At 38.1% G+C, this 17839-nt stretch overlaps 1 protein-coding gene across 6 annotated transcripts in view; it reads left to right on the top strand.

Annotated features, from left to right (window-relative positions):
• Window positions 1-17839, top strand: part of BICD1 (BICD cargo adaptor 1) — a 190381-nt gene that overhangs the window by 88581 nt on the left and 83961 nt on the right. For all 6 annotated transcript variants that reach the window (XM_079775608.1, XM_079775603.1, XM_079775604.1 and 3 more), the window contains exon 2: window positions 5114-5326. In XM_079775608.1, coding sequence (XP_079631734.1) covers window positions 5114-5326 — 213 coding nt within the window. The remainder of the gene's footprint in view (window positions 1-5113; window positions 5327-17839) is intronic.

Genomic DNA, 17839 nt, shown 5'->3' on the forward strand with positions numbered 1-17839 from the left:
CAGTGGAATATATTAAAGCAGTATTGTGCACTTGTAGCTACACACATGAGGAGAAATCATAATGCATTCTAAAATTATATAGAAATGTCAGTTTACCTCAGTTAATTTGAAATAAAACTTATCCATGAAACGATTGCAGTGTCTAAAAGGAATTTGCTACCTGGACAAAATATAGCTAGAAGCATGACTACCTTAGGGTTGCCTATAAATAGACATCGAAGCTAGTTTTGTGATTTCTGCCAAGGATGCAGCTTCAATAGCCTTAAAAAAGGTTGTTTCTCTTCTCTTGGGCTCAGCATTGTTGGGATATACTTGGACTGGTGACGGAGGAGGGAGGTACCTGACAGAGCCAGGCGTGTCTGATAGTCAACATTCAGTGTCTGATAGTCAACCTTCACAATTAGCCAAATGATAGGTGGCAGTTGGCCGTCATGCCCAATTTCAGTTACTGACAACTAGGAATTAGGTAAAATAGGGGCGTTTTCTCCTTTACCCTCTCTTTCCAACATGCAGATATTTTCTGAGTAGTGTTATCAGTAAATTTGGAAATGCAGATTGTTGGGCATTTATCTGTAGGCTGTGCAGGATTGGTGTTATTTTTCTATTTTAAGTAAAAATGTCCTTGCATAACCTTTCATCCTTTCATTGGTTTTAAAATCAGGTCCAATGAAGGACCAAATTATTCATTTAAAAATGACTCATTTTGGAAACCCATATGTTCAGTTAAGGTTTCTAAACTGCAATAAATATGAGTTAAAGATTCATCAAAATTGTTATATTTGCAATTTTAGTTTTTGATACTCTTTTGGGAAAATCTATTCTGCGGATATATATGAAATTTAAAGCTTTCCACTGGTGCAGGATCTTAACTTGCTGTTAAGACCTTAGGGGTTGTTTTTAGCCACCAGGAGACCATTGCCTGTGTGCTGAGAATAATGTGAGAGCCATAGACCATCTGAGTCTATTGATTTGACTCAGGCAGAATAAAGAAAAATGGCCCCGTTGAAGTTCTTTGTTACATAGAAGCAGGGAAGTAGTTGTGAAAAGGAAACTCACTGAGGGTTTGACACACAGTTCATGCTCATTTTATTTTATTTTTAAAATATTTTTATTGATTTCAGAGAGGAAGGGAGAGGGATAGAGCGATAAAAACATCAATGATGATAGAGAATCATTGATTGGCTGTCTCCTGCATCCACTCCCCCTTCTCCCCCTCCACTCCACCCCCAAGCCGGAAATCAAACCGTGACCTCCTGGTTCATAGGTTGATACTCAACCTCTGAGCCAACCAGCCAGGCCATGCTAATTTTAAATTGTCCTGATACTTGACTATAGAATCAGGGTTCCTTTGCTGGGGAGAGTCTGCTGAAGACTTTCCCAGGTCACATGGGGAGGTTGCTTCCAGAATTCTCTCCCAACCCCAAAGGCTTTTTGATGTAGTGAATCCAGACTTGACCTCACAGAATCTGACCATTACTGATGGAAAAGTAACGTACACATCATTTCCAAAAAGAATTTTTCATCTATTCATGAGTCAGTATGCTTTTTACCACATGTGGAAATTTGGCTTCTCAAATAATTTCTTTCTGTCCAGAGACTGAAAGCCTAACACCAGCAGTAGCTCCCTCTGTACAGGTGAACATCGATCCTGGAATATTTCTTCCTTAGTTGATGCTTAGTAACCATCTTTTAACTGTGATCCATGTTGAGATTTTAAAATTATATATATATATATATTTATTGATTTCAAAGAGAGATAGAAACATCAATGATGAGAGAGGATCATTGATTGGCTGCCTTCTGCATGCCCCACACTAGGGATCAAGCCCGCAACCCAGGCATGTGCCCTTGACCGGGAATCGAACCTGGGACCTTTCAGTCCACAGGCCGATGCTCTATCCACTGAGCCAAGCCAGCTAGGGCCATGTCGAGATTTTAAGGGAGATAATTTATTGAGACATGGGTCTTCAGATTAGTATTTTTTAAAAATTTCTGTTTCTATGAGTTTAATTTGGAGAAGAGTACCAGATTGTCTTTGGAATCACTAAATCAAGCCGTCTCCTCCTGACTTTTATGACTAACATATACCTTTCTGCCTTCAGGTTTGTAACAAATGTGAAACTGAGTTCAAAGGTTCATTCCTGCCTTATTTCCTCATGGACTACACATAGCCCAGAAGCATCATCTTATGACATTTTAAATTTCAAAATGTAATAGCACAAGTTACATAATAAAGCCATAGTACTTCTAACTGAATATAGTATCCCTTTGGAGTTTGTGCACATACATTTTTTATAACCCTGTGTGCCAGTATTTTAGCAGATCTATCAATTTCTTTAGGGCAGAGATTTCACTTACTTATTTTCAAATAACTCTAGACCCAGAAAAAAGTTATAAAAATACTACCCTGAATTTCATTGTACCCTTTACATAGCTTCTCCAAATGTTAACATCTTACATAACCATAATCTAATTATGGAAACAACATGGACATTGATATAACGATATTAACCAATAGGAGTAATTTATTTCAGTTTTGCCAATTGTCTTACTAATGTCTTTTTGTAGGTCCAGGACCCCACAGTGCATTTAATTGTCATGTTTCCTTATTCTCATATAGTCTGGAGGAGTCTTTCTCTATTTTTCCTAACTTCAAAACTTGGAAGAGTCCTGGCCAGTAATTTTGTAGAATGTCTCCCAGTTTGGGTTTATTTTATTTCTTTATGCTAAGAATTGGCAAGATTATCACAGAAGCAATGCTGTGCTCTCTCAGTGTATTATATCAGAGGGTACATGATGTCAATATGTCTCATTGCTAGTAGTCTAACTATTGGGAGAAGATGCTTTAAGACTGTGCAGATGTCCTGTTTCTCATCACACTTTTTGCCTGTTAATTTTATATTCCACTGATAATTCTTACCTGCAACAGTTATTACTTGGTGTTTGCCAGACGCTGATATATTTTATTTCCATCATTCCTTCAAATTTATTAATTAGAATTCTATAAGAGCTATTTCTTCCCTCATTTATTCAGTTATTATATCAATGTGGACTCGTGGATATTTACTCGTGTATTATAATTCATTACTATATTTATTTTGTTGCCCACATTATCCCATCTTTGGCCATGGGGAGCCCCTTCAGGTAGGCTCTTGTGTCTCTTGATATAGCCCCATTATTTAAAAAAGGTATTTTGTTACTTAATCTTTTGGTACCGCAAGATGCACCAAGTTCATTTTGCTCCAGCCCAAGAATTGGTCATTTCTCCAAATACCTCTAGTTCTTTTCATTGGAGATTGATATTTAGGAACAAAATTTTGGTGCAGGTATGCTCATTGCTACTGGTATGTCATTACTTCTATGCCCTCGCAGTTGACAAAGCTAGGAAGTATGTATATGTATATAAACCCATCTCTTCCTCGGTATATCTATCTACTTATCTATCTCTCAATATTTATCTACCTATTAAAGGCTATAAGTTCATCCTGATGCTTCTAATTAGAACCCAATACCACTAGTTTCCTTCTAGACGTCTCCCCTTCCTTGTTTGCAACTCATTTCTCCAACACTGAGAGATCTGGCTTTCATTATCTGTATTATATTTACTTATTTGCTCAACTCTTGTTTACATCTAAAGGAGTTTCAGCCCTAGCCGGTTTGGCTCAGTGAATAGAGCATTGACCTGTGGACCAAAGGGTCCCTGGTTTGATTCTGGTCAAGGGCACATACCTTGGTTGCAGGCTCCTCCCTGGCTCAGGCCCTGGTTGGGATGCATGCAGGAGGCAACCAATTGATGTGTTTCTCACACATAGATATTTCTCTCTGTCTTTCTATTTCTATTCGACTCTCTCTAAAAGACCAATGGAAAAATATCCTCGCGTGAGGATTAACAACAACAAAAAGTTTCAGAATTGTGATTTCATAATTCTTGTGAGGAAAAAAAATATATGAACTAGACAGTAGTGTTAGGGTACAGTTTGTTTTGTCTTTAGCTTTGTAATATATAATAAAAATACTGATTTCCAAAATTATTCAGATTAGGTCTTTTCCTCTCCACCCCCTTTAGTGTAATTATGTTGTTCATTTGCAATACAGCTGGTTTCATTGGTTGTTTGTGCTCCATTTGGGTTCCCCTGACACATGGAGGTTGATTTTAATTATCATTTATTGGGGAGGTATGTGAAACATTACTTTAGTTCTAAGAGTCAGAATTATATGAAAAGGCATACTCAGAAAAGCACCACCCCACCCCTTGTATCACATTTCATTCCCTCATTCTTTCTACCCCCTTCTCACTCACCTCCTGCATATAACCAATTTCATTAGTTTCTGATGTATTATTCTGTTTTTCTTTTTGCACAAATAAGTAGCTACCTATATGTCTTCTTATACATTGACTATATTTCAAAGTCTTTTTGTGGTACAGGCGATTTGAATGCTGTTTGATGATTTTGTCTTAAGGGTACTGCTCAAGATTGGTGTATCCTTACTGATAATATATTAGAAAGCTAATGAAACTATTGCTTTCTTCCTTGAAAAATATTTTGGGGATTTTTTTCTAGAATGAAAATGAGAACATGAATTTGGATGGGCTCATTAGCACTGAACTATCTGTTTCTTAGGATTTGTAAACAAATTAAAAAAAAGGTAACTTAAAGCAAACAGCAATGTTTAAGCAGCAATGTTTTTCAGGTTTCCCTTAACCCATTATATGTGTGTGTGTGTGTGTGTGTATGTGTATGTGTATGTATATATATATATGTGTGTGTGTGTGTGTGTATGTGTGTGTGTATGTGTATGTGTATGTATATATATATATGTGTGTGTGTGTATATATATATATATATATGTGTGTGTGTGTGTGTGTGTGTGTGTGTGTGTATATATATATATTTAGCAAGGCATTTAAAATTTAGTTTTCCTTATTAATTGAATTTGAATTACTTTAAGTATCAATGAAAGCTGCTAGACTGTTTATAAAAAATGTAGTTTTGCTTCTGGACATCTTGCAGATCAGCTCTTCATACAAGCAAAGCATTTCCCCAAGCCTGTTTACTAGCATTCTTATGGGGCATTTCATTGTGTACTCTTTTTCTTTGCAAATGCTCTGCAGGCCTTTGGGCAGTCCTACTCCATCCACCGGAAAGTTGCTGAAGATGGAGAGACTCGGGAGGAAACGCTGCTGCAGGAGTCAGCCTCGAAGGAAGCTTACTACCTGGGGAAGATCTTGGAGATGCAGAACGAACTGAAGCAGAGCCGGGCTGTGGTCACTAACATACAGGCAGAGAACGAGAGGCTGACCGCCGTGGTGCAGGACCTGAAGGAGGTAAACAAGCAACCTGCGAGCAATCTGGGGGCAAGGGAAATAAGATCAAATTCTGTCAGAGGAGCTATATTAAGCAAGAAGCAACTAATACTGATGATAGCACTTTTCCTGCAATTTTAGTGAAATGGCAGCTTGTTCTGAGATGAGCTTCTCTCTTATTGTTTGTTAAGAATTAAAACCTTGTTTTATTGAGTATTTGGGAATTGGGATTGCTACTTCTGCAAAGGTGTTTAAAAATATATAGTACTTGGCTGGCGTGGCTCAGTGGTTGAGTGTTGACCCATGAACCAGGAGGTCACTGTTCGATTCCCAGTCAGGACACTTGCCCAGGTTGCAGGTTCAATCCCCAGTGGGGTGTGTGAGGAGGCAGCCGATCAATGATTCTCTCTCATCATTGATATTTCTATCTCTCTTTCTTCTTTCCTCTCTGAAGTCAATAAAAATATATTTAAATAGTGACCTTAACACTTCTCTCCCCTTTCCCTGTTGTAATACACCGTGGAGAAGAATGGTTGGCTGTGATGCTCTGTGTCGGCACTGATTCAAAACGACAGCGAGGTTACCTCAAGACTTTTTGCACTGGGCAAAGAGATGTCGGGGGAGTTTTCTTAGAGTCTGGCGATGCAGAACCATAGACTATTTCTCTGGTTGTAGACAAGGCAGCAAATTAGAGCTGGTATGAATGAGGTCTGGGAGCCTTCCTTCCTGGACTGCCTGTTTCGCTCCCAGCTTTCCCACAGCTGCATCATGCGCCAGACCATTTTGGGACAGGCAGGGTCAGTCTGCCAGTGGTGTTGGGGACACAGAGAGCCAAGGGCAGCTTCATCCACCAAACCCTGTTAAGAGCATTTTTGGAAACTTCATATTACATCATTTACTCCGGTTTTTGATATGAAAGCTGCGGAAGAGATGCTGATGTCCTCGAATTACTACACCAGTGCAGCAGAGGTTGACCAACAGGTGTTAAATCCACTACCAAGTGGGCTTATTAATTGAGCATTTTAATAATAGAAAAAGGTAGGATGAAACAATGTTAATGTTGTGAAATACAATAGAAGTAACCCACTGATGTGTTTCTTAAAATCAGTGACATGTTACAAATAGCGTTTCGTTATTTTGAGATATGTTATCCAGAATTTATTGGAATTTAATCAGTAATTTTCATTTACACATGTCCCTATTATAATGACCTGAGTGAATATCTACAGTAAGGTTTCTGCTTTGCCCAGTTCATTATCTTTGGACATACCCAAATATAGCCGTATGATTTGTGGAGGCAGAGAAAGGAGCCAACCAAGGAGAAGTTAGTATTCTTAGCACTTAAGTAATAAGAACATGAGACAGTTTTCAGGAGGTAATGCTTTGCTTCACTTCCCTTAGCTGCAAACGATGGTTAAAAACCAAACTGCTCTCCAGTTCTTTATCTGATGCATCTCTCTGTGCTGGGCTTGGGCATCACTTGCTTACCCTTTGTAGTGCCAGCCCTTCCTCCTCCTCCTAAGGAATTACCAGTCCCCCTTCCTATTCCAAGCTTCCCTATGAGACAGGGGTCCACTGCAGAAGGTCATGTAGTGACATAGACCACCATCCTTGATTAAACAAGATACTGAACATCCACAGGGGCATGATGGACAACCTCAGCAGCATGAGCAGCGGATTCACATGGCAAGTTAGCAGAGAGGGTGTGACATGAACAACGTGAGGGCCAAGTGCACACGCATGCAAGGCGATTTGTGGAGAACTGTGACCAATGAGCCAAGCAGTCATGACTGCCAGTTGGATGGATCCTCAAAGCTGCACATCCCTACAGTCACAGAGCTGCAGCTGAGGATGGGGGCAGAGAATCCAGAGATGTTTTTCTGTTGAGCCAAGACAGCAGTGATTGACAGAGCATCCTCACACTGTGCTTGAGTGCAGTTTCCAATGAGTAGATCTATAATAAGCAGGAGTTGGTAATTATGAATGAGGATGTAAGTGAGGAATAAAGTGAGGCATCAAAGGCAAAAAGAATTTGAGGAGTCCTTTATTCAGATGAGTTCTCAAATTTTATTGACCATCCACATCACCTAGAGAACTCGTCAGAGCATGAGTCCTGGGCCCCACTCCCAGAGGGTCTGGGTCGGTAGGTCTCAGCAGGATTTAAGAATTTTTAATAAGTTCATGCACATGGATCTGTGGCTGTTGCTCTGGAGACCAGAGAACCACTCATTTAGGTGTTTTGGCTAAGCAAAAGCTGGGAAAGGGAGTGTCATAAGCTCACAATTTAGGGAATTGCTGGAAGTACCATAATCTCCTGAATGAATCACTTGGTTATAGTCCTTTGATATCTGTGCATTTCCAGTAGTTATTTGCGATAAGAGAATAACTTGTTACATCCAAAATTTTTAATCTCAAATAACTCAAGGCTATTTAGCTGATGAATGTATTCATTCAGGTTTGTGAGGTAACTAAAAGAAAAAAAAGGCAAGTTGTTGGTTGGTTTCCTAGTCTTCTGAGTGTGCCAACAATGTAATTAGTTGATGTTTTCTTGGCTGGGCTAAAAGCTAGTGGTATCACTACACCCCAAGGCCTGCTGTTTTTCATTCAGGCCTCATGTTTTAATGTAGCTAATAAAACTATTATTAGTATTTAGAACTGATTACATTTATAAAAGGAGAAAAGGAATAAATTCTATTTTTTGATATATTGATCCAGACTTTTGATGACTGGTATTAAATTAAAATTCCAGATCTGTTTTACTGTAGGCTCAATTTTATTTATTTTTCGCATTCTGGGCATTGACTGATGTATAGTGATTGCAAGAGAGTTTATGAAATGAAAAAAAATCATGACCTGATGGACCATGAGAAATGGACAAGGGTAACCAATGCAAAATGTAGTAAATCATCAGCTGGACAGATGCTGTGTGAATTTAATCATTTAATTAAGGGAGTCATTTTTACTTACTGAAAGGACTCATCTCTTCAATAAGATTGTTGATACTGGCAAAGGTGTATGTGTGTGTATATGTGGTGTGTGAATTATGGAAGTTTTATACATATGTTTGCATGTGTGTATGCACATGTCTATAATTCAAGGTCAAATTTTCTTCTATATATGGTAGGTATAAGATAATATAGTGGAAAAAAATGGAAAATTTTCTGAATTAGAGTTAGAAAATCAATATTTGGTCTCAAGTCGGCTAAAAGTTTTAAAATTTTATTCATGGCATTTATAAAACATTATTTTAGTATGTAGTAAATACATAATAAACATAAATGGTTGTCATTGGTAACTTTCTGCACATTTCATTAAAATATTGTTGAAGATATCACTTATTATGTAGATCCATTTTCTTAAATTAAAGAAATGTTAGTTAAATACCTCTTTAAATTTGTTACCTTGAAAATTCTTCCTGTTGAGATATGAACCTAGATGTTTCATATAAATCTTCTCATCTTTAAACATTTTAATCAGTCTTATTGTATATATATCTTTAATGGAAAACTGCTTTAAGTAATTTTTTAAAGTATAGGGAGTATTTTAAAAAATCACCTAAATAAAAAAACCAAATTAGGAGTTAATCTTAACCAAATTAGGAGTTAATCCTACAGGGCCAGTAATAGAGGAGAAAAAAAATCCTTGGGTTGCCTTGATGGGCATCATTTTGCTGAGAGCTTAACAAGAACAGATAGATTACTATAGTGCCTAAGCAAATAATTAGTAAACACGTTGGAATTTCATTTTTTTAAATCTCCAAACTATAGGTCTTAACATACTAGAAGATAGCCTAAATAGGCTTATTTGGACAATATTTATCGAACACTTACTTGGTACTAAGTTAAACTAAAATCCACATTGATGAAATCACAAAATAGGATAGTGAAACTTCTAATACTACTGAGTAGTCTCAATTGTTAGTAAGATAAATCAGAGTTTACTGCAATATTTACAAAGCATACAATGCACTTATGCCAGTATTCCTAACCAGAACTGGTGTTTATGTAAAAAAAAGAGATGTCACAAAAGATGGACCCCTTTGGATGGAAGGCAGAAGATTGGAGTGGTAAACTGGATTATTGACCTTAGTAGAGAATAAGTCTATACTTTAAAGTGCAAATAGCTGAACGTTTATTGACTGCCAGCAATGTGCCAGGCACTGTTCTAAATTCTTATAACAACCCTATTGAGGTAGGTCCTATTATTATATCATCTCACTTTACGGATGAGGCAGGTGAATCATAGAGAGGTCAAGTAACTTGTCCAAAGCACATGGGTGATAAATGACAATCCAGGACCTGAACTCAGAAAACCTGGCTGTGATCTAGACACCCCCGAGCCATGTCACTGTAGTCGCCAAGAGCACAAGTTTCCCTTTTCCGAATCTTGCCTCAAGCTAATGAAATTTCTGGCACAATATCTGAAGCTTTAGTACAATAGCTATATTTCAAACTTGTTGGTAATATTTTACTGGGATATGGCCATTTAATATTTTAAAATATGCCTATGGCTGAATTTCCAGAAATCTCTTATTATGCCAACATTTTAGAACTATGTCTATTGCATCTTAAGGAATCCACATCTATAAACTTTTAGGTGTAAAATAATCACAAAACCAGTAGTGATTATTTGGTTAAGGTTAATAACACTTTACCAGTAGACCTGAATGGTCTTGTTGCCTTTTATCAGAACGTCTAGCACTATGGAGAAGATGAACTGTGAGTCCTCTTAAGAAAGGCCTTCTTTTATCTGTCATTTATCTTTGCATCTCCAGCATCCAGCATAGTGCCTGGTCAAAAGCAGACATTAAAAAATAATGTTTGTTGAGTTGAATTGAACTGGAAACAAACAAACAAAAACTACCACTAGATTTGAATTTCAGCTGTGCCACCCACCAGCTGTTGATATGGACAGGTTATTTTTGTTCTCTACCAGTAAGCTTCACTTTCCTTACTTCTAACACGGAGATGATAATACTAATGTACAGGTCCTATGCCTCTTACAATGGAGATACTAAATTACTGTAATTCCCTGTCTTCCAACTCCCTCCCAAGGCTGCCCTCCCGTTGCTTGGCAGCGCTAAGTATTAAACTGCTCCTTTTTGTTCAGTGAAAAGTTGACCCCTACAATTTTTACCAGCTGGCCGTATTTCTAGACTCTTGATCTATAGAGAATACACTTTAAAAATTTCCTATTCCACTTGACAATTTTAGTTCATGCTCAGCAGCTTCAAATATTTGGAAAGAACTATTTTGTCTTCTCTGTTTCCGGATAAACATATCTAGATCCATTAGCACATCCTCATGTAACATGATTGCAGGATGCCTCAGCATCCTGGTTATGGACTGGCATCCTTCTTAGACTGGCATCCAGTGTCTCTTAAAAATGGGTCTTCGCTTTTTAAAATGCACGATACTATTGACTGTCTTTACTCTTGTTGGGAATCCTTGACAATTTGAAACATTGGACTAAAAGTATTTTGTCTTTGGTTTTTCTATTTTTGGATTTTCAGCCTTGCAGCCATACATTCATTCATTCAGCAGAGGTCTCCTCAGTGCTTACTTACTATAAGCCAGATGCCTGGGAAACTGTAGTGCCCAAAATTCAGTGTTTAGGAACTATTTCCCTCTACTCGTTAGGATCATAGAAATAGAAAGAGATCTGTTTTAGACAACATATACCATAGACTGAATGTTGTGTTCCCCCCAACATTCATATGTTGAAACCTAATTCCTAATGTGATGGTATTTGGAGGTGGGGCCTTGGGGAGGTGAGTAGGTCATGAGCGTGGGGCCACCATGAACGGGGTGGGCGTGTCCTTATGGAGGAGTCTCAGAGAGCTCCCCTGCCCCTTCCACCACGTGAGGACACAGCGAGAAGACGGCCCTCTGTGAACCAGGAAGCGGGTCCTCACCTGACACAGAACCTGTTGGCACTTGGATCTTCAACTTCCCAGCCTCCAGAGCTGTGAGAAATGAATGCCTGTCACTTGAGCGACCAGCCTGTGGTATTTTGTTGTAGCAGTCCGAATAGACTAGGATAACATGCAACGTTTTGTACAGGAATATTGCACGCATCTTAGTCTCTCGTTAAACCTGCAAATAGGTGGACCTGCTGTGACTGAGTAAATGAAAAACATCATTTAAACAGCAATTAGATGCCATGGACCTCAGCCACCAGCACATATTCACCTTGTTCCATGGAGAGCTCTTCAGCCAGTCTTTAAACATCTGTTTGCTTCTGTTGTATCAATGGTGGTGTGGTAAGAGTGTAGAATCGTAAATCAGGGAACCTGAGTTTAGGTCCTAACTGGACCATTTACCGGTTGTGTGATTAAACTTATTATTGACTATAAAAACATGATAATAACACCTATCCTATTCCCTATGATTTTTATGAAGATAAATACTTTGCATGAAAGTGATTTATAAGGAGTAGAGGACTATGTAAGTGTTATTTATTGTTTGAAAGTTTGGTAACCAGACTTATTCACACACAGCAAGACAGAAACAATAAGTTAGAAAGATGCATCGGGGTAGAGGGAGAGGCCCCAGCACCTTCTGACAGTAGCAAGAAGAAGTGGCTGACATCCTGGCACCAAAAGAATAAACAGCACATATTTAAAGGCCCATCGGTTGGAAGAGGAGGGCTGTCTGGGTGACCTTATTATCAGTGTAAATAACCTTTCATACCTGGCTGGTTCTTGAAAGGGTCACTGCATTATTACTCAGTACAATATCGAATGTGCTTACTGATGACCCGTGTCATAGGGAAAAGGTTAAACTCTGTAATTAACGCATCCAATAAATAACCAAGCTTTTCTTACAGCCTTTGATGTTTCTGGCCGAATAGTTGGTTAGTGGGATGAAATTGGCATTTCCAACTGACGGATGTTTTTACCATTCTCTAAAGGCGTCCCACTTTCTCTCCTGCTCCCCATACTTGTTGGGGATGGACCTCACACCTCTCTGAAATAATGCAAAGTACCAAACAGTAAAGAATTATCTCTGTTTTTAATTGGCTTAAATAAATAATAATATTATAGCTCATGTTTATGATAGTTTATCACATACACTTTACACTCATTATCTCTCTTAATTCTCTCAAAAAACTTACAAGGCATGTCCTGTTTCTCTCTCCTCTTTACAGGCGAGGCAAAGAGAGGCTAAACAGCATGTCCAACAAGTAATGAAGCTGGTGCCCTAAACCAGGCAATCTGACTCTTAACCATGTTAGTGCCTGCTTATTGGCTGTTTGATAAAGCAGTCTTTTGGTTGGAAGTTCTTTCCAACATGTGCTGAACCTACTATACTAGTAAATAAATATCCCTATGAACATCATCAGGAATTTGAAAGCAGGGTTTGACAATATACAGACAAGTCACCTTTGAATAATTGTGATTTGATTGTGCTTTTGGAAATATGTTACATAAATAAGTTCGTTTGTAGGATTAGTTTAATTAATTATAGACACAGATTTTTTTTTGGTGTATAGTTCTATGAATTTAATACATATGTAGACTCATGTAACCCCAGCCACAATCAAGATGCAGAATAGTTTAATCACCCCAAGACCTCCCCTGTATTGAGCTATTCCTTTGACATCATACCCTCCCGGTCCCAATCTCTGATAACCAATCATCAGTTCTCTATCACTACAGTTTTGTCTTTTCAAGAATGTTATGTAAATGGAATTTTACAATATGTAACCTCTTGAGATTGGGTCCTTTCTCTCAGCATTAATGCCTATGAGATTTCATCTAAGTTGTTGCATTATCATTAATTTGTTCCTTTCTATTGCCAAATAATATTTCACTGTAGTTTTGCTCTTTCTTAAAAAAATATATTTTTTATTGATTTCAGAGAGAGGAACAGAGAGGGAGAGATAGAAACTCTCACTATGACTCATTTTGAGTTTATTGTTGTAAAAGGTTTGAGGTTTCAGTAGAAGTTCATTTTTTTTTTTTTTTTTGGGCATATGTGTTCAATTGTCCCATTGCCATTTGTTGAAAGGCTATTCTTTCTCCATTGAAATACCTTTACACCTTTGTCAAAGCAATTGGCCACATTTGTTTGAGTTTATTTCTAGATTCTGTTCTGCTGATCTATGTGTCTATCCCAACATGGCTAATACCATGTTGTCATGAAGTCAGAGGAAATAGGAAGCCAGGTCACTTAGGTAGGGCCTTTGAGACCCTTGAAAAGAGTTTGGCTTTCACTTTGAGTGAAGCGGGAGCTATTGGAAACTGTTGCGCAAAGAAGTGATGTGACTTTAATGAGGCCAGGATAAGAGTAGGAGGTTAGTGCAGTCATCCAGATATGAGAAAATGGTGGTTTGGGCCAGGATGACAGGAGGAGGTGTTGAAAAGAGGTCACCAATATTCAGAATACATTTTGAGAGAAGAACCAACATGACTCTCTCATGGGTTGGATGTAGAGAATATGAGATGAGGAGAAAAGATAACAGGAAGTCCAAGCATTTTAGCTTGACCAACTTGAAAACTGAGATGGGGAAAGCTTCAGGCAAAACAGGTTTTAGGAGAGACGATCAGAAGTTAAGTTTTAGGCATGTTAAACTTAAATTCCAATTAGCCTTCCAAATGCAGATGTTGAATGGGTAGTGGAAGATGAGGGCTGAGAGTGTGAGAGAACAATCTGGGGAGAGAAATATAAATTTTGGAATTATCAGCAGATAGATGCTATTTAAGGCTTATCACTGAGATCACCAAGGCAGGATGTGTAAATAGAGAAGAGAAGGGCCCAAGCATTGCGCCCTAGGCTACCTCAGTAGTGAGATGTTGGGGACAAGAAGTGACACTAAAAATAATAGTGAACCTATATGACCCTATTAACCAATGTTGCCCCCATAAAATTTTATTATAATAAAATTTAATAATAATAATAATTATTATTATTATTATTATTAATGAGGTAGAAAGAAAATAAACAGAGAATGGTTCCCAGAAACCAAATGAAGAAAGTGATGTCTACAAAGGAAGTGATCAATATTGAAAATGCTGCTAATAGTCAAATAAGATGAGGAAACCGAATTGACCACTGGATTTAGCAAGATGCAGTCATTAGTCACCTCATTAAGAGAAGTTTCTCTGGAGTAGTGGGAGCAAAAGCCTGATTAGAGTAGGTTTCAGAGAGAATTAAAGGAGAAGAGTTAGAGACAGAATAGAGGCAACTTTTTCAGAAACTGGTTTTGTTTGCAGAGGACCAAAGAAAGGAGGAGGTAGCTACGGGGCAAAAATAGGCTCAAGGGAAAGGTTTTGTTTTTTGTTTTTTGTTTTTAAGTTAAATGAAATAATTGCATATGGGAATGCCCATTGCTGATGGGTATGACCCAGTTGGGGAAGGAAATTTTGATGATGTAAGAGGAAAAGGGGAAAATGCCTGTAGTACTTGATTTCCATGCCTGAAGAAGAAAGGAATAGGACCTGGTGCAAAAATGGAGGGATTGCCTTTGGAAAGGAGCAAGGTGTTGCGAACATCTATGGCAATGCCTGGAAAAGCGGATATGTGGATGCGGATGTGTGTACCTTAGTAGGTGTGAATGAAGAGAAGCCTTTGAAAGTCCTCTTCAGGCCGCTTCAGTTTCCTCACTGAATTAGGAAGCAAGGTCAGCAGCTGAGAGGGGAGATGGGAGGAGGTGTTGGGAATTTAAAGAGAAAAAAGTGGTGAGATAGTCACCTGGGAGAGTGAGCCACTAAGGTATTATTAGCATGGGAATGAGCATAGGCTGAAACAGAAGGAGAAGGTCCCTCAAGAGGAATTCCAGTAGTCGAGATCATCTATGGGAATATTGAGAAGCCAGGAATTAAGACCAGAAGTTCTGGAGATGTTGACAACGAGCCAGGAGCTGAAGCCTTGGAGAAATGAGGAGGAACGAGTTGGTGTTTGGTAGGTGACAGTAACAATGCTGGTAGTGGACAGTGGATAGTGACTATGCCTACCCTGCTGCCACGACCTTGTCACAGCAGAAGCTACTGTTAATTTGTTTCCAAAAAAATGTACATGTACCAGCTTAAAAAGAAATCTCAGGATGACCTGAAATTTAAAGCAGAGGAGTTTGGGGGAAAGATAGGGGGAGAATGCTTTGAAAGCAGTCAACCAGGCCAGCACCAGAGAGGGTTGCAGGGGAAACAGTGTGCCCAAGGGAGAGGCAGTTTCCATTTAAACAAGAAGGATGTGCATTATACATATCTGAAAATCTCCTTACTGCCTGCTGTAATCCCATATGCTCAGAGTCAGTGACTATCGGTTACACTGCATGCATTGTTCTAAGGAGCACATACACTTCATTCTCTTTTTGACGATTGTAAATGTTTTTTCCGTGATTTGGAAAGTTGCATTAATATATTTTCCAATGAGAAACAATACAATTAGCTTTTGAATAGCTCTCAAAATGAAGTCCCTTTAGCCTTATTCTGTGGAGGTAATAAGGACCTGCGTTTTCATAACCCCAAACATTTGGGGGAAACTTCAAAAAAGGAAAACACATGTAAATATTTTCAACATCCAGATGTTGGACATCATTTGCACTCGGCTTCAGAATAGTACCATTTTTGTTTGTCACTCTTTTTCCTACATTAGACAATAAGGGGCATAAACTTCTGGACTGATAATAACAGTTACATCAACTTCCTTTGTAATTGCCAGTCATTAAACTAGCACCAAATGAAGAATTAAATCGGAAACCGCAGGGAAGGTCAAGCTAAAGTTAGAAACAGTGAAAGATCATTCATGTCTCAGGCGGACTGTAGAAATGGCATCTCTGGAGCTGACACTGGTAAAATAAAAGTCTGTTTTTAAAGGAATCTTGCATAGTCTCTTTACGTTTTCTTTTTTTTTTAAAGGATAATTAAGTTTTTATCAGTTACCTTTTATCTTTTATTATTTAAAAACAAAAAATAGTGAAAGACAGCCTATTTTCTAAAAATGTAGAATTGGTATGGTATATACTTAGTGTGTGTGTGTGTATATATTATATACTTATTATATATATAACACATATAACATATATATGAATTTCTTTTTTCTTCTTTCTTTCCCTTCCTTCATCCCTCCTCCTCCCAGGCCTCGCTCCCTTCCCTTTCCCATCTTGTGAATAGGGTCAAACACTAGTTTTCTACATCTTGGAATATAGGAATAAAGATCTGTGCACAATCCACTTCATACATATTGATTCTTGGACTAAAAATAGCTCGATTCAGTTTCAGGCTTTTTCTCCCACCCAAGCTCAGGTTTTGCTCCCTGTGCAGACTAGGTGGAAGGAATAGTAATGCACAATCAGCATCTTAGCTGGGATGCTTAGTGGACAATTTTAATTTTTTATTTTATTTTTTTACATCTTGACCTCTATTTCCAAAGAATATTCTGGTTGGCAGATCTAGCCTGATTAAGATTCTGTTCAGGCATTTAATTCTCCTAAGGGAATTTATGGCTTAATCTAACAGTCAAGGATACCTCAATCTACTCAGAACCTAATTTCTTGAAGGTTATAAGAAATTTGTACTTGAGCAAGACAGAAAGAGCAAATTAATGAGTGAGTTTAGTGATATAATGAATTCTGGTATATATCTTGGATTATACTTTTTAATGCTTAACCAACAAAGATATTTTTAAAAATAAATATTCTAGACCAATTATGCTAGAGTGATAATAGACCCAGACTTTAACTTTCAATTTGACTTACAGTACAATACCATGAATCCCAGAAGGAAAGCTATATACTGACTGCCTCCTTAACTGCTTTTGGAAACAGACTTTGCCCAACACATTCCACCAAATCACAGGCTAAAAACAGCTGTTATTCTTGGGAATATAGGACCTGGGCATCTTCCTCAACATCACTTGTTCAATAATAAAAATACTTAGATTTAGAAATAATAGTCTGATAGAGTTTTGGTTTCACCAAAACAATTTTTCAAAAAGCAGAATTGTAACTAACGGTCTCTTCTGAGCTTATCACAGTGGACAAAACCTCACCACCTGCATTACATTAAAGAAATCTAGAATATCAAAATGTGTTTCCTTATGGGTTTTGGCACACAATATAGTCCCAGAGTTGTTTTTGTTTTTATTTTTTAATACATTTTTATTAATTTTTAATATATATTTATTGAGGGAGAAAGAGATAGAAACATCAGTGATGAGAGAGAATCATTGATCGCCTGCCTCCTGCATACCCCCTACTGGGGATCGAGCCCACAACCCGGGCATGTGCCCTTGATCAGAATCGAACCTGGGACCCTTCAGTCTGTAGGCTGACGCTCTGTCCACTGCGCCAAACCAGCCAGGGCCAGAGTTGTTTTTAAACGAGGGAAGATTTGGCTACCTGTATAAAGAAGGAGCCAGCAACCATTTTCTGGATGGCAAAATATTCATTATATTAGAATGAAGGATATAAAAGAACCTGTCAGGATAACAACACCCCTCTCACTCCCAAGCGTTAATGATAATGAAACTGGGCCTTGAGAGTAATAAAAGTCTCTCATCATTATTTGAATCAATCTTTCATTGGCATTGC

This window comes from Cnephaeus nilssonii (assembly GCF_951640355.1).
Source record: "Cnephaeus nilssonii genome assembly, chromosome: 6".
Lineage (NCBI taxonomy): Eukaryota > Metazoa > Chordata > Mammalia > Chiroptera > Vespertilionidae > Cnephaeus > Cnephaeus nilssonii.